Genomic DNA, 22,605 nt, shown 5'->3' on the forward strand with positions numbered 1-22,605 from the left:
TGAAAAATGCATTACAGCTTTCTCTGTAGGGCCTTCTGTACTGATAGGCAAGATAAAAGGAAGGAATTGAAGGAAAATGAAGGAGAAATGCAAAGGAAAAGGAAAATTAGGAAAGAGAGAGAGGAGAGAAGGAGAAGAAGAAATTTATCATGTCATACACTCTGCGTGGGGGCACTTTTTAAGGGCCACTTCATTTCACCCTCACATAATCACTTACAAGTAAGTAACATTGAGCCCATTCTGCAGACAAAAAAATGGAGGCTTGGTGATATTAAGTAACTTGTCTAAGGTCACACAAGGAGGATGCAGTGGATTCTGACTCAGAGATACAAAAACTGGCTCCAAATAACGTTGCTCCTACAGTGCTCTCCTGCTTCCTCTGAAGGGTCTAACACAGACGTCTGCTCCAGAACCAAAGCATTTTAGTGGGCGAATGGGCCCTACGGAGACAATATAACCTCATCAGAAAAGAAACAGGGATTTAAAAAAAAAAGATGAAAAGAAAAGAAAAGGAGAGAAAGAAACAATTTAATATAAGTAACCCAACGCCCAACAGAACTAGGATGGGGCAAGGCAAAGCCAGAACTCAATTTTTCTAACTCTCAGGTCTTACTCAATCCACCTGACCAGACCCTATTACATAAGTACAGTTTATCAATATGGATCAAATAGGGGACTGCCTCGTTAATGAGTGAAAAGCTGAAAATTTTCTCAACTTCTGGAAAATGTTCATTGGGAACAAATGGGAAATTTATTGGGGAATTGTCTTTTTCTGCCTCGATGTTTCTCTTTCTACCCAGCTCCTTTTGCTGTTGTTGCAATGTATCTGGGAGGTATTTGCCCCATGCTCTTGCAACATCTGCAAAGGGGGAAAACTGTAACCTAAAACAGCACACAGAAGCCACAATTCTGACAACCACAAAGGGTACGGGTGTGCCAGTTACTTTCCAAAATGAGTTTAAGCCAGAGCCACAGACTGGTAGCCGGCTGGCTGTACCGAGCCCACAGGTGGGTTTTGTTTGTCTGCAGTGCTGGCCCACACTGCGCTCGGAAGAAATTTCCATCTGTTGCCAGCATTAAACACCAGATAATTTCACATCAAAAACTGGATTTCCAGTTTCTCTTACCAACTGGAAGATCTGATAACCCTGATGCCACATTTGCACGTGGAAAAGAGTAGCTGCCCCTTTAGACAGAGCTTGTGCATCCCAGTTTCTCCCCACCTGGTCTGTTTCACTCATTTATACAATCGCTGTGGGCCCAGAAGGCATGTGAGTTGGTGACCCTTGGTTTAAGAGGTTAAGCAGATGTAGACTGCAAAGCCAATCATTATTAGACTTTTCCTAAAAACACCCCCAATAACAGACTCTTCTCTCACTATTAAGACAGCTGTGACAGAAGGTAAGGCATATGAGACCAAAAGGATTTGAGAAATGGAAAAACCCAGTAGTTGAGTCCATTTGGATTTTTGGTCTAGGATACTCACTTTTTGCTTAGAAAATACATTCACTTTTATTATTTCATTTGTTCCTCTCAACAATCCTGCAAGGCAGGCATTATTCTCAGATAAACAAAGTGAAAATGAGTGATGTTAAATCAGTTATCCAACCAAGATCATCTAACTAGTAAGTTGCAAAACCCAATTTTGTCCAGCTACAAACACCTTGCTTTTGAAATAATGAAAGAACACTCTGTAAGGCCATAAGGCCTGTTTCCACCTCAGGGCCTTTGTGTCTGCTGTTCCCTCTATTGGAAACCTCTCCACCTACATATCCACATGGAAGATTCTTACTCTTTCACTTCATTTACATCCCCTCCCCAGAGAGGTTTCCCCTAACCATTTGACTTAAAATAGTATCTGTGCATGCACACACACACACCCCAATTACTCTCTAAACTCCTGCTTCTCAAAGTGAGGTTCAGGGATCAGCAGCATCAGCATCAACTGGGAAGTTAGAAATGCAGAGTCTGAGGCCCCTCCCCAGACCTGCTGAATCAGAATCTGCATGTTAACAACACCCCAGGTGATCCATGTGCATTTCAAGTTTAAAAAGCACTGCTCTACAGGAGCCCTGCCCACTGGAAATGCAATGGGAGTCACAAGTGTCATTTTAAGTTTTCTACAGCCACATTAAAAAGGTTAAAAGAACGACTCGTTTGTTTGCTGTCTCCCCTACCACCCTACTAAAAGATGCCATTTCCACAAGAACAGGTACTCCCTCTGTCTTGTTCTCCACTTTATCCCCAGTACCTAAAACAGTACTGGGCACATGGTAAACGTTATTAAGTGTTTGTTGAATGAAAGAAGGAAAAGACATTCCAGTACTTTCTGAGTGGTAGCGTGGCACAGGGAAAGAAACCAGCACTCTGAAATTGGACAGATGTGGTCAACTCAACCACTGACCAGCTGAGCAACCTTCAGCCAGTGGTTCACCCTCCGGGAGCCACCTGGAGTGTAAACCAGGAATATTGCTGTTTAACTCACAGCCTCATCATGACACCCCGATGTGATAACATGTCTGTGAAGCACCAACCACCACAATCACAGGCATTCAATCAATGCCAGCGCCTTTCCATTGTCCTCTTTCATTCTCTCCAAATACCACATGCGAATAATGGTGCTGACCACTTTCCTCTGTGTGGCATGAGCATGACTGAAGCTGTTTTCCTGAGTTATTTTCCCCCAGCCAATGGGACCTGCCTATTAACTGCTACCACTGCAGACAACTGGAAACCGTGGAGGGTCCCTTCTCAGCACCCTGGAGCTGAGTGGCTCCCAGAGCAAAGTGGTCACGGTTACTGTTCAGTCTGTAAACCACGAGGGAGGCCACAGCTCGAGTCGTCTCTCTCACTTTGATGAGTTCTGCCGTGGCAGCCAGTTGGCCTGCCACAAGGTCCCATCCCTTAGGAGAGTTCAAGGCCTCTGCCCAGCCAGAGTGTATCGGCTCATACTGAAAGGTGTGTTCTGGCTTTGCCCTTTTATTTGGGGGGTGGACAGAGGAAGGAGTGGAGGGTTTAATCTACTCCCACTTATTAATCACTGGCCTCTGTCCATCCACCAAGTGAAGCTTGCTTCTCCATAGCTTTAACACACACATCCTAATCCATCAGTCCATACTGCCCTGAAAATCCAATGCACGTGTCCTCATCTCAGATGTGTCTTTGACTCACGTTAGATCAACAGCACAGAAGAAAGCAAAACCCAGATTTAGATACAGCCTGAGGGACACCAGAAATAAAACTGCTAGGGCTGCCTAGTTGGATATGAGGAAACCCCAAGCCAGCTGTGCCGAGAGCAGCCCCAATTTCTTCTCGCTCTCCCTCTTGCTGAAAACACAACCAGAACAGAAACACTAGCAGAATTAGTAGGCTATTGGGAAACACACTGAAAAGAAAAACAAAAACAAAATAAATATATGGGGGAAATCAAAGCCTTTAATTAACCTGTGGATCTCTAACCAGTTAAACAGTAGAGTAAGATTTCAGGCAGAATACGTGGTATAACCATTTAAGTAGCGATGCCACCACTGAAAAGACGCAGTTGCATCAGGGAACCAAGAGGAAGGGTTTCTGTTACTGGTTTGAATCAATGCCACTGTTTCCTTTCCTACAATAGAGTGAGGTTGTCATCCCCTCTTCCTACATGGGAGAGAGAGGAGCCTGAAGAGGTGCAGCAAGGAAAAATCCCACAAATGTCCTCAAAGCACTGCTGTCCCTCATAAGGCTGGAGAGCGGTCCAAGGCCAGTGCCAGCCCACTCGGCTCCTGCAGGTCCAAGGGGTTTCTGGGAGTCTTCTCAACAGCCAGGTTTGGGTGGCTAATGATTACCTCTATGTTAGACAGATTCTCCTCCCGCACTTCCAATCGGCACCACTGAACATAAGGGTCTCCAACAGGCAAGTCACTGGCATAGCAGATCGAGGACACAGAGACACCGCATGGTCCTCTGAAGTGAGGATCAAGAGGATCCAGTTCTGTCCACACCTCTCCAGTGGAACAGTTCTACAGGTGGCTACCAAATACTGACACCCAATACCACAAGGCCCAAATACCACAAGTGATGGCTGAGAGTACCACCGAGCTGGAATGACATCTTCAGTAGCCATGTCACGACAGCGAGGCCAGTTCATACCTTCCTTTCCAAGCCACAGTGTAAAAACAACATGAGAAAATCTGGCATCTTCTATCCTTTCATTCAGAAAATTCTCCAGACCCTACGATGGGACTTCCTGACAAGCACTCCACCACGCACACGTCATCAACGTTATTTTAAGTCACCTGAATCAAACACCCCATCTCTATTTCCAGCTGCCACAAAGCAACACAACACATGTTGGAAAGGTCTGATCCTCAGGCCTTCCTCTCCCCCAAAGGGCATCTGACACTTCTCACAAGATACACAGCTTTAAAATTAGAACTGGAAAAGACCACAGTGACCCTCATAGGGCTGAAGCTGCCCCACAGCAGAAATCAGAACATTCCTACAACCAACAATTAAACAACCGAAACCTTCCCAAACATCCCCTTCCTTCTCTGGTTTGCTGTTGCTGCATTAATCATCCTGACACCTTTTTAATTATAATCGCAAACTCGAAGCCATGACTTGCAATGTTATAAAACTGATTTTCCAGTTCAAGCAGGCATTGACTGGTTTCTGTTTTGATAGGAAGCGGCTGTTTGAAGCCTCCTAAAATGTTGCAATTAGTTCTCTCGGTTGAAACAGACAAGACATTAACAGACACATTTGCTGTTTCCATTTAACCTGCTGGAATGTTTATGCCTAAGTGTACTTTTCTCAAGCTTTGAAAGCATAAGGGGTATTTTCTAAAGCGGAAGAAATCAATCAATACATATTATATATTCATATATAATAGATATTATATAATACATACCTATAGTAATATATATTATTATATAATACACATTTGCTATATATTTCTGAAGTTAGGTTATTTCTAAAACTTTCACAGGCTGTAATTTAAACTTAGAAAGCACATCTCTTCAACAGCAAGGCAACTTGTCAGGAAACAATCCTTATTTTACCTATTGGCCTTGTGAAGATGATAATACCACTTTAGCTGACAAAGCCTGTGTTTGTCTGACAATTCCAATTAATTACTGAGACGCAACAGAGATGGGACCAGCCATCCAGATGTTTTTCAGAAAGAGATAAAAAGGGGGGGGGGGAGCAAAGGAGGTTTGCCTTTTGGGAATCTGCTCCAGTGTTTTTTAAATGTAATGGCGGGCAAGAAAGCCGGATTACTAATTTATTTTACCTGCACTTAACTTTCTACTCTCCTCTCCTTTCCCTCACCGCTGGGAGACGGTGGAAGACAAGGGAGATGAACACCTCACAAGACAGAAGCTCTAATCTGTTGCCAAGGAGGCGACGGTTAGAAAGGGCAGGGGTGCAGGATGTAAAAACTCTTAGGGCACCGACTGTCCTGCAGACCTCGATGCTCCTGATGCCAAAGCAACCCAGGGTTGCTGGAGATGGGGAACATCCTCAGTCTTTTCTAGCAAGCCAAAACTCGCCAGCATCATCTTTTTAACTGTTCCCTGTTCATTTTGCTCTAACCTGAAAATACTAAAGTCGGATTCCAGACACGCAAATACGTTTGAGGGCGATTTTGAGAGATTCCAGGAGATCTCAAAGCCCTTCAGTCAATCTAGCTATCCTGCTTCATGCCTTAGCGTCCCCAACGCAGCAGCGCTGAGCCCCACAAGAGACTGGCCTGCGAAACACCCCGTGGGCACCTGGGCTGGGGATTTCCAGGCGTGGAGCTAGGCAGCTTCAGAAAGCACCTCCCTGGGTGAGGAGCCTGAGGCAGGCAGGGCAGTGTGACACCAGCTCCCCTAGCCCTGAAATACAGTGATCCCTGGCCAGCCTCCAGTCCTCTCCGCGCTCCCCCGAGCAGCCCCGCCAGGGTCCGCAGAGCCCTCGTGGGGCGAAGGGCTCTCGGGGAGGTGCCTGGATGTCGAAGGGCGTGAGAAGCCGCAGCTTTCCCTCTGGGTCTTCCCCACCCATCTATCGCCTGCGCCGAGCCCAGGGTCCTACCTGTACCACTCCAGCCCCTTTTCGTAGTTCCTGTCGAAGAAGCGTGGCTCTACGCCCACGGCCCGCACGTCCGGGTGGACTCGGATCGCCTCCAGCAGCTCGCGGGTGCCTCCTTTCTTGACCCCGATGATGAGCGCCTGTGGCAGCTTCTTCTCCCCATAGTTGGGGGTGCTGAGGGCGCCGCTCCTCTCGCTGCTCCCATTCACCGCTCTCCGGCCTGCGAGCTCCTCGTGGGTGGTGCTGGACTTCTGCGCTTCCCTCTCCAGCAGCGCGCTCTGCGCCGTGATCATCTCGCCAGGGGCCACAGGGGTCCGGAGCCAGGGGTCCCTAGCGAACCCGCTGCCGCTCGCCAGACGCCAGCCGTCGGCCCCGGGGGCAGGGGGCTGCTTGGAGGGCTCCGGAGGCTCCTCGCGGCTCGCGTTGTCCGGCGGCAGCGCGGAGGGCTGTGACGGGGTGCCGAGGCGCATGGGGGGCGGCAGTAGAGAGGGTGGCGGCGGGCTCGGCAGGGGCTCGGCGGCAGTGCCGGCGGCTCCTGCAGCACCACGGGGAACTGCAGGGTGCCCGAGCCGCCCAGGAGGCTGTAGCACAGGTAGGTGACAGACAGGGACAAGGCGCAGAGAAAAAGCAGCTTGCGCGCCAGGCGGCGGCGGCGCGGCGAGAAGTGGAGGCAGAGGCGGAGGAGGTGCGGGCCACGGGGTCATCGCGGCTCCGGGCTCGCTGCGGCAGCGGCGGCGGCAGCCCCCGACGCAGCCCGGACATGGTTTCAGCCGCCGCCAGCGCCCCCGCCCGGCCCCCCCCCCCCCCCCCCAGCCGCCCAGGCTGCATGAAGTGACGCCACTGCACCCCGGCCCTGGCCGCTGTCGCGCTGCGCCGGGGAAGAGCCCGGCTGCATGATCCCCCTCCCCACTCTTCCCACGGAGTCCGGGTGGCCCCCCACCACCCCCCTCAGCCTCCGGCAAGGGGACCAAGGGGGGCGCGTGGACCCGCCGGCTGCACCTGCTCCGTCTGCAGCGCCCCCGCTTCCCCGGCTCCGACGCGGCTCCTACTTCAGTCTCTGCCGCCGCCGCCGCGCCCTGTTGCAGCCCCGAGTTCCCTCCCCGCTGCTAACTTTCTGCGGGAAGAGAAAGGCGTGGATGGGAGGCGGAGGGGCCCGGGCGCGCGGTCCGCGCCGCCGAGGGAAGGGGGAGTGCGCCTCGAGCGCGCCTGCAGAGGGGGACGTAGAACAGAGGCGGCGTGCGCTAGGCCTGGGGCACCCGGCAAAGCGGAGATCGTGCCCCCCTCCCCCGCCCCGCACCACATTCATGCTGGAGAGGTTCCCCTCCCCTGGGAGCCTGGGACGCCAGTTTCTCCTTCCCTCTCCTGATACTTTCAGAGACTTAGAGCCCGACGCCTGCCGCCAGTGCCGCCCAACAGGTAGCTGGCGGCCACAAGGCGGTGAGCTCTCGCTTCCCCTTTTCTCATGGGACTCCAGGTAAACTCGGTCCATCCGTGACCCGCCCTTCTCCCTTCCTGGACATCCTCCTGCCTTTGACCCAGGAGGAATTTCTTGTCCATACCAGGATTCCCATGCCAACTTCCATCTTTCCAGCCTCCCCATCTTAACTTGAAGCTCCTGATTGGCGGAGCTTTGACACAAACCCACAAATTTCCTTGCCCTAGAGCTTCTGCCTCTGTCCCGCCACCGGTTGGTTGACTGTGCTTTCTGCTCCAAAAGGAGAGGCTGTCTCCTCCTGGACACCCTGAACCACAGATGCACATGCGCCCTGGATTTCCCTGGACCAAAATAGACTGAGACTATCATCGCTCTAAACACCTTATAAGCAGAGAGAAGTTGTGTTGCTGTGTCTGTGCATCGCTTCATTGAATTACAAAGTATCTTCTTTGCAGAGAGATTTCTGTCCCTCACGTCCCTCTCCTGGGGGGAATGGTAAACATCAGAAAGCTTTGGAACATTCAAAACTACACTTTGCTTCCTGTTTCCTTTTGCTCAGGGAGGTAGAGGAAACGCGAGGCTGGAATGGCAGGAACAGGCAGAGCTATCAACTGAGGCACTCCAGCGAACTCTGCTTCCTGGGGGCAGGGGCTGGCCCTGCACGCACCTGGCGCCAGTCTTTCCCAGAGGCTGGCTCCAGTGAGTCCTGTTTACCCTGCTAGCCACAGCTGGGTGCCTGGAGGGTCTGCTTTCACCTACAGGGCTGATGTGCTTGGCATCTCCGGTTTTGTTTGATCACATAACGGGGACAACAGTTGAAAGAAAATGTATATAGTGTCTAAATATTAACTAGATACCTAGTGCCAAAGAGAGAAAAAAATGTTGCTCCAATAACATGAACACAGACTTTTCCCTGAGTGAACAGAAGCTCACGGCTGCTCTCAGCTGGACATGAGCTTCCTTCACTGCAGCTTCAGCTCAGATAAAGATTATTCCTTTAGAATATATTTTTTATGGTACACCGGAGACCTCTGAAATGCAGAGTCTGGTGTCCTGTAAATCATTTCGTGGAACTAGGGATGCTTTTTCAAACACCACGCAACTGCACTCCTGTAATGTTAATGGGAAGGGGCCAACTGGAGCTGGGAGCAGCACAGCTTGCCCATCCCTCCTTCGGCTCCAGGCCCAGCTCTGGGTGGTCGCCCAGGAGGGCCCGGTTGCAGCAAATATTGTCACTGCTGTCGTCCATCTCCCTTTCAAAGCTAAGGCACCAGGATGCCCAGCACGTGGTCCAGGGGCCTCCCTACAGTCCCTGCCCGGCTCCCAGACTTCTGTATCCCAGCTCTCGGCAATCCAAATGAACTTGCTCTGTAGCTACTTTTACTAAAGATGTGCTTTCAAATATGGAAAGGTTTTGATAAAATGGTACTAACATTTAACCTAGAGGTGGCAAACTGGTAACAAATTAAGAACTGAATGTGGCCAGCGCAGTGATATTAAGAAGTTGAAACTGGTTGCAATGTTGTAAAATTGAGGACTTTCCCAAAAAATTTGGCTATGAGGTTTCTGCTGAAATAGTAGATCCTGCAACTTTGGGCCCCTCAGCCAGAACCGAGAGGCCCCCCTGACATGGAGCATGTGCCCTGTTCTTCACGGTGCCCCCCCAGAGTGCCCTCATACATTTATGTTACTTGCCTGGATGCTGCTAATGAGGACACTTCCCAGTGTCGCTTCTCCCTCTTGTCCACAGATAGTCCTACTTAAATAAGAGACTCTTGAAAGAACGGAACCCCGTTGGTGAAATGTTAGGCCCCACAACTGATGGGGAAGAGGTGATTTTTGGGGAGAGGAGCTTTGTAGATTTCTCACTTGGGCACTTACCTGTTTTGTTCTCCATCCAGGTTTTTTCTGGGAGCCAGTTCTTGAGAAACCTATAATGGAAAGTACGAGCTATCTACATAGGGAGAACTCAGACTTCGTTCAGCAATTCCCTGGGCGTCTGGAGACTCGATAGAATACTTTTTTCTTTTTCCGTTGCCAACACCCATGCCCATTCAGGCCTATGAGAGTTTTTACAATGCTGCTCCAACTGGTCTCCAGGCCTCCAGCGTGCCTCATTTCTCTTCATCGTAGAGGACAATAGCAGATCAATGTTTCTGAGGCATGGCTCCACCAGTGCCCTCTCTGATGCAGAAACCTTCCTCTCACTGCCTACCTGATAGACTCCAACTCTCTGCCTTAGCACTCAAGGGCCCCTCTGCCTTGCATGTATCCCACAGTCCTGCCAAACCGAACAGTACCCACTACCCAAAAGCACACATTGCATTCTTCTCTTTCACCTCTGCCTGATCAGATGATGGAGTTGAAACAAAGCCATCATTTGCTAGTTAAGTGACTTTCGGACAGGTCATTTCACCTCCCTGACCCTCAGTTTCTGCATATGTAAGTGATGAATAGTAAGACTCACCTCATATTGTTTTTATAAAGAATTAAATTGACTTAGAGAGCATATGCAAAAACAGCTGGCTCCCTGCCTGACATGCTGCAGCCACCAGTAATTATTCGGACCTAAATATTGGCTCATGCCATGCCCTGCTTCTTTTCCTATTAAAACCTTATCCTTGAAAAATCGGTGTGTACCCTTTCTTCAAAACCAGCCCAAGGTGTAAACTGAAGTTCACTTTCCTAAGCCGCTTAGTGACATTTATAACGCCAAATCTAATGCCTTAGTTTTTTTTTTTAAGCGAAAGAAGCTAACTCTGGCTAACTTCAGTTTTCTTATTAAAGAAATTGACTAGAAGGATTTATGGTAACTCACATAACTGAAGGGAATTTTTGAAAAATCAACAAACAAAAAGCAAAAATAAGCTTTGGAAGGCACAATAGAGCACAGTGTATAGTTATTATTACTGCTGTTCACCAGATATTGTCGGCTCTTCTCTGGCCCACAGAAGGGATGTATCTTCTTGGCCCCTTAAAGTCAGAGGTGACTCTGTGAGCCTTTGGCGAATGAAACTTGAGCAAAAGTGAGGTTGTCTCTTCCAGACAGAACCTTTGGCAAACAGTGGGAGTGTGTTTTTCCTGCCTGGCAGTTGTGCAAGAAGTTGGATCGAGCATCTTTTAGCTGCCATCTACTCAATCCTCCAGACTGAGCAAGGATAATACAGAGCCAGCCCCTGATGACATGGAGCATGTTTGAGAAATAAACCTTGGTTATTTTTAGCTGAGACTTAGGAGTTTGTTGTGAATACAGCACAACATGGACTATCTGACTGATGAAAACATACATATTATCAATTTCCTCTGCTGTTGACCAAAATGACTTCAGTGAGCCAATATTAGAATTCCTTTTCACAAAGGTGGATAAGTGACAGATTAGAAGTCTACACTGCCCCAGGAGTGTAGACTGATACCACGCTTATATATAGCAAAGATATTTCCTCATTTTGTCCTTTACTTGTCAATAAAAAAGTATATCTATAGAAATCTGGAGGTAAGGCTCCAGACAAAACCAACATGGTGACAAGGAGGAACATTACATACTTGTAAAAGGAGCGACAGATGAGAAAATAATAATAATGGCCGGGAACTTATAGAACCTTGCGTTGAAAGGGATCTCATATGGAACTTAGGAAATATTATAGCTGTAAGCACTACATGACAAAATCTGGTGGACGGAATTAAACAATACTTCGAAGAAAGATACCTTCAATATACTTATCTAAAAAGAAAAATTAGAAACCAACGAGCTGCTTGCTCAAGAAGCTAGACAAAGAGCGAGACAGTAAAGTCAGGAAGAAAGGAAATGATAAAGATAAATGCCAAACCTTTGTTTCTATTTATTTGCTCTTTATTTATTGCTATGGACTGAATTCTGTCTCCCCACAGTTCATATAATGGAAGCCCTGACCCCCGTTGTGACCATGTCCAGACACAAGGTCTTTAGGAAGTAATTATGGTGAAAATGAAGTCATAATGGTGGAACCTAAATCAGATAGGACTGTGGCCTCATCAGAAGTTGAAGAGATCTCTCTTTCTGTTTCTTCACACGCATACACACACCCCGCCATCTGAGGACTCAGTGAGAAGGGGACCTTATGCAAGCTGAGGAGACAGCCCTCGCCAGAACCTGACCATGCTGGCATCCTGCTCTCAGGCTTCCAGCCCCCAGAATGGTGAGAAAATAAATTTCTGTTGTTTAAGTCACCCACGCTATGGCATTTTGTTATGGGAACCCAAGCTAAGACGCTTATCTTTCACAGTTTGTTCCTGGGTTCTGGTACCAATTCCAATGTGTGTGGGGTTGGGGGTCGGGGGAGTCCCCCACACCAACAAGCAATTCTTGGGACACCAGCTGGGTGTCCTACAATTCAACTCGATTCTGACACTATGTACCCAGAGACAGCATCACACCCCACAGGTTAAGGGTTCAGCCCCACAAGACTGCCCCCACTGCAGGTGCCAACAGCAAGTCTGGGTTGTCGCCTATGCTTCTGAGCAACTGGCTGTCAGTAGGAGGTTCCCAAGACTCTCTACTCCGGTTCGACGAATTTGCTAGGGCGGCTCACAGAACTCAGAGAAACCTCTTACTTACTAGATTACCTGTTTATTAGAAAAGGATATGACTCGGGAATAGCTCGATGGAACAGACGCATAGGGCAAGACATGGGGAAAGGGCACTGAGCTTCCACGCCCTCTCCAGGTAACCACTCTCCCAGAACCACCTCTCTCCCAGACCCTCCACATGGTCACCAACCGCGACGCTCTTGGAAATCTGTCCTTTTGGGTTTTTATGCATAAGCCGTTTATTTATTCTCTTACCCTCGGCTGCTGTTTTTCCTTCCCCATTTATAGCCCAAAGCCAATCAAAGAAGGACATGTGCAGTGTGATGCTGTTCCTGTACATTTTTTAAGTGCATAACAATGTAAGAATTTGTTCATGGAGACATACACATGTATGTCTTGACTATGCATAAAAATGTAATCTTTTGTTAATGGAGCCATGCACATGGATATTCTTGGAATCATAAAGAATGTAATTAATTTTAGGATACTGATACCTATGATGAGAGAGGGAGGAGAACGGGATGGAAATGTGAATTTTAGGTGTGACGGCAACATTTTGCTTCTTAAAAACACAGATATCATTGTGGGCTGAATCATGTCCCTGAAAATTCATATGTTGAAGTCCTAACTCCAGGACCTCAAAATAGGGCTGTATTTGGAGAGAGGGCCTCTAAAGAGGTAATTAAGGTCAAGTGAGGTCACATGGGTAGGCTCCAATCCAATGTGACTGATAGTCACGTAAGAAGAGAAGATTAGAACTCAGACACACACAGAGGGAAGACCGTGTGAGGACACAGGGAGAAGTGGCCGGGGAGAGAGGCCTCAGAAGAGACTATACCGGCCAACGCCTTGATCTTGAACTTCGGCCTCCAGAACCGTGAGAAAATAAATTTCTATTGTTTAAGCCACCCTACGTGTGGCATTTTGTCATGGCAGCCCCAGCAAATGAATGCAACATCGGAAGCAAATAGGGCAGAATTGAACGTCTGTTCTTTCTGGGTATTGGGGCCGGAGATAGAGGTCATACTATGTACTCTTCTGCATATTTGAAATATTTCCATAATAGTTAAGAAAATAACAAGCAGATCCCGAAAAAGAATAACCAGAGAGTAGAAATTTATGTGTGATTACCTTACAGGCCAAGGTGGGTTTCGCGTTGGGCAGGTGGTTCTCTTCCACAGGGTGTGTCAGTCACCCGTGAATTCCCGTCTCTTGGCTCCGCCATTCCTGACGCCTGTATCATTGTCTGCAACCAATCTGCACAAGGAGAAAGAAGGAACACGGAGAAGACACACCTGCTTTCAAAAGTTCCAACCTGGAAATGGCACACACCACTTCCACTCCCATTGCATTGGCTGAAACATAGTCACACGCCACACCTCACTGCAAGTTGCTGGGTGACTGCCTTCCTGGGCACCCAGGACAAGGATGTGGACAAACAGCCAGTAGTCCCACCCACAATGTCATCAGGTTGACCCTGGTCTTCATGCTGCTGCTCAGTCCACAGCGTGTCTGCCAGGCCTATGGTTAGGGTTTAGATATTTTACAAAGGCGCGGGGTTGGGGGTCATGGTTTGGGACTTCAAAGAGGAGGAAGCCAATTCACAAGGAGACAGAAAACCAAATGTTTGCTGGGCCATCTCTAAACAAATGAGAGAGAACTTGTGTAAAATGGGCCCGGCTAGGTACCTTCTTCTCTACCACATCTAGAGTTCCCTACGTTGACAGCTCCTTCCTGGAACAGGCCTTCTGTCTTAAATTCTTTTAGGCAGTTAGGGGTGAGGCCAAAGTTTCTTTCATATATAAATTTTGAGTGTATATATGTAATTTATAGAACTAAGTAAATGAATTTAAATATAGATACAATGGATTATATATTCTATTATATAGCAATATTAATATATATTATATATAGATAATCTCCTTGGTTCTCCAGAGAACCCTGACGAATACAGGAGGAGTTAATATTCTTTTATCGATGGCATTTACATTTAATCATTTGAAATTCTTAGTTATGACATTGTTATGGCTTGCAAGGAAGTGTCCTTTTCAGTGTTTCATTTAGAGGCCTCAAGATACCAATGTTAAAAAGTTTCCCATTTTACTTGTTTGGTTTGATAGGCTTTTTCCAATTGAGTGCACAGATAAACCAATTTAGGAATTTCAAAGGAGCCCCATTTAGGCCAGTGAAGCCTTAAATCACCCTGAGTAATCTGAGCCCAGTGGAACAAAAATCTACATGTAGAAGGTCTGTATTCTTTAAAGACAAAACCAGCAGGAGTCCCAGAGTGGGGCTGTTCTTTGGTGGTCCTCTTAGAAAATGGATTTCTCATCTGTATGAACTTACCAAAGGATCAAAGGCCCAAAAAAGGAGTGAAAGAAACAGAAGTTTCTAACAAAGCTGACAACGGAAGGATGGCCAGAACCAGTATCAAAGGACGCCTACAGAAAGAGTCTGGACCTCTACCAAAAATGGGAGGTCCAGGCCCAGGAGGACTTACCACCAGGAACCAGAGCCACCAGGAGGAGACGACAGAGCACAAAAGATTCTTTGCAGGCACCTTGCTTGTGTCTGTGAAGTGGCACCAGAATTGAAGGTCAGTAGCTAGGGATCCCACTTCTGTCACCATATAAAGTCAGCAAATAAGAGGCATAAACTGCAAAAGAACCAAAAAGTTTATTTGGGGTCTCAAGAATTGCAATTCAGGAGATGTAGATTCGAGTAGAAGCTCAAATGTGCTCCTAGGAAGACAAAGGAGGCAGGGGTAGATAAACGGAAAGGACACAGGCTTACAAAGGTCTACAGTGAACAGTTACTGACTGGTTCTGGCATGGGGTGAGCTGACTTGCCAGAACATAGTTGGTCCTAGGCAGACTGTCCCTTCTTGGAATGAGGAAACACTTCAAGATGTGACCTCTGCTGTCAGGTAAAGCTCAAAAGTTCAGTTAACATCTGGTGGTGGATGTGGTGTACAAGCATAAGCCCCACTTCCTTAATGGCCTCCCAGCTCCATTTTAGAAGCCTTGAAAATGGTATTCCGTTTTGTCATTGTCATCCACCACAGTCACGCACCACGTAACAATATTAACGATGTTTCGGTCACTGATGGACCACATATATGACAGTGGTCCCATACGGGTAGCACCACATAGCCTAGGTGTGTAGTAGGCTCTACCACTTAGGTTTGTGTAAGTACACTGTGTGATGTTCACACAACAGTGAAAGTGCCTAATGATGCATTTCTCTAAACATTTCCCTTTCATTAAGTGAGGTACGCCTGTACTGATTTTAGTCTTGTGAGTGTTGAATAATGAATTACTCATTTCAATTATTTGAGTCAGCCCCACTGGCTGAAGATGGTAAAGGCTGACTGAAGCAAAAAACTAAAATTTGTTATTCAACATTCACAAAACCAAATGAGTAAAGAAGAACTTTAAGTTCTATATCAGGGTTCATGTAAGGCAAAAACATTCTAAAGGAAAGATGGATTTGAGGACATATATGATTCTGAGTGTAAATGTCTGGGTACAAGCAAAAATTCCAGGGAGCATTTCAGACTTTCGAGGCAGTGGAATTGGTGAAACCAAAGTCAAGCTCTCCAAACAGTAAAGGGGGCCCAGGTAATATCTGGAGTACAGGTGGAACAGGCAGAAAATTTCATTAATGTAATTGTATGATTTCATGAACGGACAGAGTTGGAAAATAGGATGGCAGGGTAGGGCAGAGGGACCTGGAGGGCCCAGGATGGATGGAGAGATCAGCTGGGCTGGTGGGAGGAAGGGGCCATGGGCACACCCTCTTCATGTCCCCTCCCCCACCCTCTGAAACCCTTTGTGACTCTTCAGTGCTCTGTGATGCAGGCCTGGGATTATAGGCAAGTGCGGACACTCTCAGAGCTCAGTTGCCTCAGGCAGCCTTGCGATTCAGAAAATGGAGTTCAGTCAATGGAATGTTCTCTCATTTCTGAATAGCCATATGGAGTTGTTTTTGAGCATCTGCTCAACATTCTTAGATAGTGACTATAACCTCACCATCGTGTGTGGGTTGTGGTTGCTTCTTCTGTTCCTGTGCTTCCTGGTGGGGATTCCATCTTTACCAACCTTGTGGAAAACCAAAATCTACCAAAAGGTAAGGATCCCTGGGCAAGCCACCAACAGGGATTTTTTATTGTTGTTTCCATTTCTAGTCCCACATTTTTAAATGAGTTGGTCCAGAGAGACTCCTAAGATGGCAAGTCTGAATAGAGGATAGAACATCATCCTTCTAGGGGAATAGGCCAGGCAGGACTAGGGGTTCAGCTGGGACTGTTTCCCATTTAAAACTCACAGACCATCTGGGTGTGGTGGAGGATTCCCGGATAAAATCCCATCAGTGATTTCACGGCCCTGCATTAGGTTATTTAGAGAGTTTGGGTTCTGTGTAGGAGAACACTGTTCCCAACACTGGATCACGAGTCACATTCCCATGACGGGCGTCATTCGACCAAACCGTCCTTTGTATTGGGCAGATCAGGAGAGCAGGGCTGAGCCTCTGAGCAGACACTGGAGTGTGAGCTCTGTCCCAGGATACAGGGTCCTATCTGAGGAAGCACAGATGTGACTGGGGGCCTCAGAGTCTATGCCCTCCTTGAGCAGAGGACTTCTGACTGAGAATATCAAGTGTGGACTCTAGCCAAAAATCCTCCTTCGAGTTTTTCAAAGAAGGAAAAATTGAAAGTATCTTATCACCTTTAGAAATTCAGAAAGGGAAAGCACACAAAGTGCTAGTAATAAAAATAGAGAGTGACATTAATCTTGGATGAATATCTGAGTTTCCTAGAGAGAGGAGCAAGCCAACTAAGTCCTCGCTCCTCATTCTTTTCTTTTTGTTCTCAGCGTCAGGGCAGAGCCAAGAGGAGAAGAAAAGGTGGAACATCAAGTGGTAAGGTTCCACCTATCCCACCTGAGCTCTCCAAGGGTGACACATCCTGTCCTCTCCATGAGGTCCCAGGTCCATGGTCTCTGAGGATGTCAGTCGCTAGATAGAGTCCCTCTCAGAAAATAGAGGCCTCAGAGGAAAGGCTCATGGGAAGGTAGTCAGAACCCGAGACATTTCTCAGATTCCTGCTCTGCCCAGCTCTGGGCATGAAGCAGTGATGGGCCTGGACAATGGGTGTTGCCCAGTGGGTTGCCGTGGGAGACGCCAAGAGTCAGAACTTCTGTGTCCTGACCTTGTGAAACTACGTTGACTTCCTGGATGATCAGACTCCTCTTTGAGGTAACCATTGACCTATGTTCCTCACATGGTGGTTTTGAACATCCCATGGGATAATGTATGTGACAGTACTTTATAAATGAAGCAACAAACACATGTGAACCTTATTAATATTATCATTGACCGTTTGACCACATCTACTGATTCTTGGGGCTTTCAGAGTTAATATCCCGTTAATATCCCAAGGGTCTCCCATAAAGGGACTCCCGTGTAACACCTATGCTTCTACCTTTATTACATGTAATTCACTCTTCTGGTTTCCCAGGTTGGAGAAACTACCAGAGGGAAACAGAGGAGAAAAGGAGGCTAATTTCTATTCTGAAAAGGTGACCAGTCTTTTCTTTCCTGATCCCTCTTTGACATGTTCTCTGCAATTCCAGGGATTCAGTACAGCCTGCAGTAGTCATGGGAGGGGTTTGCCATAGGAACGGGTATGTGAATGAACGCCTTGGGGTGAGGGCTGCTGAGTGTATGGTGAAGTCATTGATGTGGGGCATTGTGAAGGGGCAGCAGGCTTCAGGTGGCCCCTCCCCTGACAGGCCAGCAGGTCCTCCTTTCCTTGTTCTGGTCCTGGCTACAGTTTTCTACTTCCTGTCTCCCGCAGGCCCCTAGGCCGGCCTCTCGATACCACCCGCATTCGTCAACTATTATGCCCAGACCCCTCCTGTGAGGTGTGTAATAGCACAACTGCTGAAATCAATCGGCTGCTGTTCCTGGAGGACCTGGAAGATGATACTGCCTCTGTGTCCTCTATGGCTTCCACAGCTTCTGGGACTGAGTCATCATTCACTCTGTCCTCTGCCTTCTCAGAAGTCCCTCCAGGAGACCTAACACCATCCCCTCCACCTGACCCTTCCCCACCGCCCCCCTCCGTTCTCTCACCTAACCCAATGACACCCTTAGCTGACTTTCTTTCACCCTCACCACCGGGTCACTCTATGCCACCAGAGCCTATTCCTCCCTTGGAGTCCAAATTCCCAGCAGACCATTCCCCACCCCAACCCATTGCCCTTCCCCCTCTCCCACCACATGACACCCAGGCAACGGGTCCTATTCTCCAACCAGAGGCCACTCTGTCTCTGAATACGATCTTCTCTCTTGACCGCACCCTTTCCCAAGATATTAACCCCTTACCAAATTTGCCCCAGATAATGAATCCCAATGACTCACTGGCTTGTCATCACGCACCACCAAGCCTGTCTGTCTCACCACCGACAGACCACCCTTTAACTGTGACTCAATCTAAATCGGTTTCCATCTTATTGAAGTCTGTTCCAGAGAACTCATCTCCAGATAGCCCTGGTGGGTTGTCCACTTATGTCCCAACAATCAGAGGCACTGACCATTCAAGCCTGTCCATTTCAGAATTATCCTGGTGGCAAGCTTGTGCCAAAGACTTGTTCTTAGCACCTTCCACCTTGGCACCACGTGATTTTAATCGAGAGTTTCTTGCCCTCCATTCTCCAGAGTCCTCTCTGGAGAGACACCCTACAGCTAACCTTATAGAGCCTGGTAACCTCTCATTTCTCAGCCCTCATGTCCTGGCACTCCTGGAGAGACAAGTCCGAAAGAGGAGTGATTTCCTGATGTGGAAGGAAAAGGAGAAGGAGAAGGGCTCTTTTCCAAAACAACTTAGGCCAGGCCACCAACTAAATCCTTTGGGGAAAATGTCAGAGTCAAATGCTGATGAGTGTGACTCAGCATTCTCCCTTCCTTTCTGGAGCAGTGCAGGCAAACCAAAGGAGCTGCACATGCATGAGCAGCCCCCATATCCTAAAATCTTGGAGGACCATTTACAGGAAAAATGTATGCAGCTCTTCTGGGGTCTCCCATCTCTGCACAGCGAGTCCTTGCCCTCTGCTATCCGTGACTCACGTGACTGCACCACAATCTTCCTTTTCAATACCATCTCAAATGCCTCCATGGGCCAAGAATCCCCAGTACCTCTCCATCGCCCACCTCCATCCTTGCCTGAGATCCAGCCCCAACCCTTGCCTCAAACCCTGCCCCAATCCCAGCCCCTACCTCTCACTCAGGTCAAGTCCCAGGCCCACCTTAAATCCCCACTCCCAATCCTACCATCTGGTCCTCTACCCCAGATAAGGATCTGTGGAGTGTGTTACCATAGACCCCCGGATGAATCAGAGTCTCTCACCTCATCTGAAATTCAACAACTGGAATGGAAAGTGTTGCAGAAGCAACAGGAAAGTTTGTGGGGTTCCCCCTCTGTAGTCCAAAGATCTCAGGAAGAATTTTGTTCTTCAGCTCCCAACTTTCCTTACCATCAGGCCTCCCAGGCCCATGCCTCCATCTCCACCCTTCCCGTAGAGTTTCCTCTCAGTGATGAGCTGAGGAAGAAACTGGAACATCACCTTCGAAAGAGGCTCATCCAACACCGGTGGGGCCTGCCCCGCAGGATCTGTGAGTGTCTGTCACTGATGATGCCTCCAAGAGATTTCTCAGAGATAGCTAAGTCAGAAAGCAATCGTGGACTCTCACGGATCTCGGTGAACAAAGATCTAAATGTTGGATTGAGCCAATCCAAAAGCTTCCATGAGAGGGGTTCAGAACTGCTTCAGGTAGAGAAGGAGATGGGGAAGGATCAGGGGCATAGCCCAGAGAACGGCCCAAAAGCTCATCTGTTGAGTGACCCAGAGAGCTCTTCAGATAAGGATCCGGCATATGACTCTGAGAAAGACCTAAATAGTCACATGGCAAGTCTGTCAGGGAAAGCTTCAAGGGCCTTGGAGGAAAGTCTAGATCAGAAACAACTTGAAAATGTCCTGAAAGCACATTTGAGCAAGAAGTTTGAGGAAATCAGTGAGGCTCGGCTCCCTGGGACGGTGCGCAGTTCATGGCATGCTAGCAAGCAGACATTGCTGCTTTCTGACAAACCCCGCACCCAAATAACTCAGAGGAGTTTGCCACCTTCAGTGGGTGGGGACTCCTCCCTGAATACCTTCCAGGAGCTTTGCTTCATTGATTCCAGTGCACAACAGATGATGGAAACCCATATTAAAAGTTTCCGTATGAGGATGGAGTGGGGCCTGCCCTGCAGGGTCCTTGAATCCATACAGGCGTTTAAATTGGAAGATGCTGCATCCCAGTCCTTGCCCTATTTCTACTGGCCCCCCTCAAATAACCCAACTTTGGAAGTCGACTCCAAATCCGAGGGCTTCGAGCCCCACAGAGGAAGCTCTAAATCTGTTCTTCAAGAAAAAGCGGAAACAAATTCAGCCCTGGTCCTGGATCGTCATTGCCCTGCTACATCACCTATGGGCAGGGAAGGACAAGGGGTGCCGAGACAATCACCCTCTGGTATCAACCAAGAGATTGCAGAGGTTGTTCAGAGGAGTAAGGGTGCCAGGCAGACTCATCTGCCTGTCACATGTGGCATCACAGGCAAAACGAGTCAGAAATTTACTCAACTAGGCAACAGATGCCCCCCAGAGCTGCCTGCAAGGCAAGCTGGTGCCAAACCTGAGACAAAAGATGAGAGAGTGAGTTCCAGTGATAGAAGAGAAGGGCGACAGGACAAAAAGATGAAGTCGGAACCCTTTTCCATGTACAACACGGCCAGGGACATATTCAGGGCCAAGGAGCTCAATGCTCTGCAGTCAAAAACTGGTAGTGTGTTGACAACCAGCAAGCCAGGAAGCTCCCAAATGATACGTGAGAATCACAGTAAAATAGAAATTACTGGGACCATTGAAAGCCCTGCACCAAAAAGACAAGTTCCCCAAGACCCAAAGTCATCGGATCTTAAGGAACATCTGTTTGGGGAATTAAAGTCAAAACTAGAGAAGAGGAATCAGAGCCAGGTCCAAGGCCAAGACACTGACAGGTCCCCTGCCTCAGAGAGCTTGACTTACAAGGCCTCACTGACTCATGCCCACGGTGTCTCCAGTGGGGACATGGGAGCTTCCCAGGTGCTGCGTGTCCATCTGGAGGACAGTGGGATCAGCAGACAGCAGCGGCAGGAGCCTTGGGTCCCTAAGAAAGACCTAAAGAGGTCCGAGGATAAGAAATTCCCACCAGCTACAATGAGACTGAGCCCTCTGGGCCCCAACAAAGAAGAGCTTGGTGGAGGGGATGCAGGGTTGGGGACATCCCAACCTACAAGAAAGAGTTTCCCTACTCAGATCACAGCATCAGAGGAGACGCTTGGGAGCAAGTCTTCCCAGACCTCATCACAGAAGGCACAGCCTCCTCCTGAAAGTCTGTTCAGAAAAAAGCTGAACGACATTTTTCAATGGCTTCGTCCTGGGACAAAAGGCAAAAAGCAAGACCATCCCCCGGAAAAGGGCCGCCCCATATCATCTGCACAGAGCAGAGGCCTGGTTAAAGGGAGAGCTGCCGTTACTGGGACCACCACGGCTCAGAAGACCAGGACGGTCCCTGGGAAGTTCCCAGTGGAGAAACTGGGGCAGCGGTGTGCAACAGAGGTCACCCGCCCTCAAGAGCCCCTTCCTTCCCTGAGGAAGTTTGTGAAAACTGAGCAGAAGGCAGAAGAGCAGGCCCAGGCAGAGCCCGTCCAGGGGCATCCTTCCAACTACAGGGCTCCCTCCTGTAAAGTGCCAAACGCCAAGTCCTGCCACCAAGAAGTTGTCTTTGCTGGCCAGAATTATCCTACATGTTCTAGACGGATCAGAGACCACAACAGACACCCTCAGAAAGTCGTGGCGCTTAAAGATCAGCTATTGGATCAGAAGCGTCCCTTATCTGTGCCCCGCAGGGAGCATGTGCCCCATCCAAGCTCCACCTGCAGGCGTCAAGCCGGCCCAGGGGCCTCCAGCTGTTCTCACCACTGCTAAAGGCACTATGTTTAGGGATCCGTCTCTACGTCAACAGAAAACGCTTTTCCAGCGTTTCGAGAGCGGAAAATTTCCCACCACAAAATAATTCCTTCTCGTGGAGAATATTAATTCTCCCCAATAAATGATTCTCTAATAATAGTGATGTCTTTTCTGTGTCCTGTGTTGGGGGCATGGGTTTCAGGTAACTCAGGGCTTGTGCTTAGGGAAAAGGAGGAGTGAGTTCAGCTCTTACTGATTGCTTCCTCTGGCTTCTGAAAGGTCACCAGTGCTCTGCAGCTCTTGTTGACAAAGCGATATCACGTGCCCCCAAAAGCCCATTTCCTCCCTGATGAAGTTTGAGGAGGTGGGCTCTGCCTCCTGCCTCTTCGCTTAGCCTTAACGAAAGTGTAGAGCAGCCCACACCTTCCGCTCACTGAATGTTTTACATCCTTCAGAGAGTAGGGAAGACAGGTGTTCTCTATCCGAAGAGGGCCAAGAATA

The 22,605-nt window shown here is 48.4% G+C and overlaps 1 protein-coding gene and 1 long non-coding RNA gene across 2 annotated transcripts in view; one reads left to right on the forward strand and one right to left on the reverse strand.

Moving 5' to 3' along the window:
- LOC138919034 (uncharacterized) overlaps positions 1 to 22,605 on the reverse strand; it is a 111,956-nt gene that overhangs the window by 71,325 nt on the left and 18,026 nt on the right. Inside the window, 6 exon segments of the mRNA XM_070242995.1 lie at positions 6,058 to 6,580; positions 6,583 to 6,692; positions 6,694 to 7,168; positions 9,185 to 9,420; positions 13,187 to 13,312; positions 14,556 to 14,711. Coding sequence (XP_070099096.1) covers positions 6,058 to 6,580; positions 6,583 to 6,692; positions 6,694 to 6,758 — 698 coding nt within the window. The 5' untranslated portion in view covers positions 6,759 to 7,168; positions 9,185 to 9,420; positions 13,187 to 13,312; positions 14,556 to 14,711.
- LOC138919037 (uncharacterized) lies at positions 14,708 to 22,263 on the forward strand. Its single transcript, XR_011428926.1, has 4 exons — positions 14,708 to 16,183; positions 16,930 to 16,975; positions 17,574 to 17,634; positions 17,913 to 22,263. It is a non-coding gene; the product is annotated as an uncharacterized lncRNA (long non-coding RNA).

The sequence above is a fragment of the Equus caballus genome, chromosome 19 (genome assembly GCF_041296265.1).
Source record: "Equus caballus isolate H_3958 breed thoroughbred chromosome 19, TB-T2T, whole genome shotgun sequence".
In the NCBI taxonomy this organism is placed as follows: domain Eukaryota; kingdom Metazoa; phylum Chordata; class Mammalia; order Perissodactyla; family Equidae; genus Equus; species Equus caballus.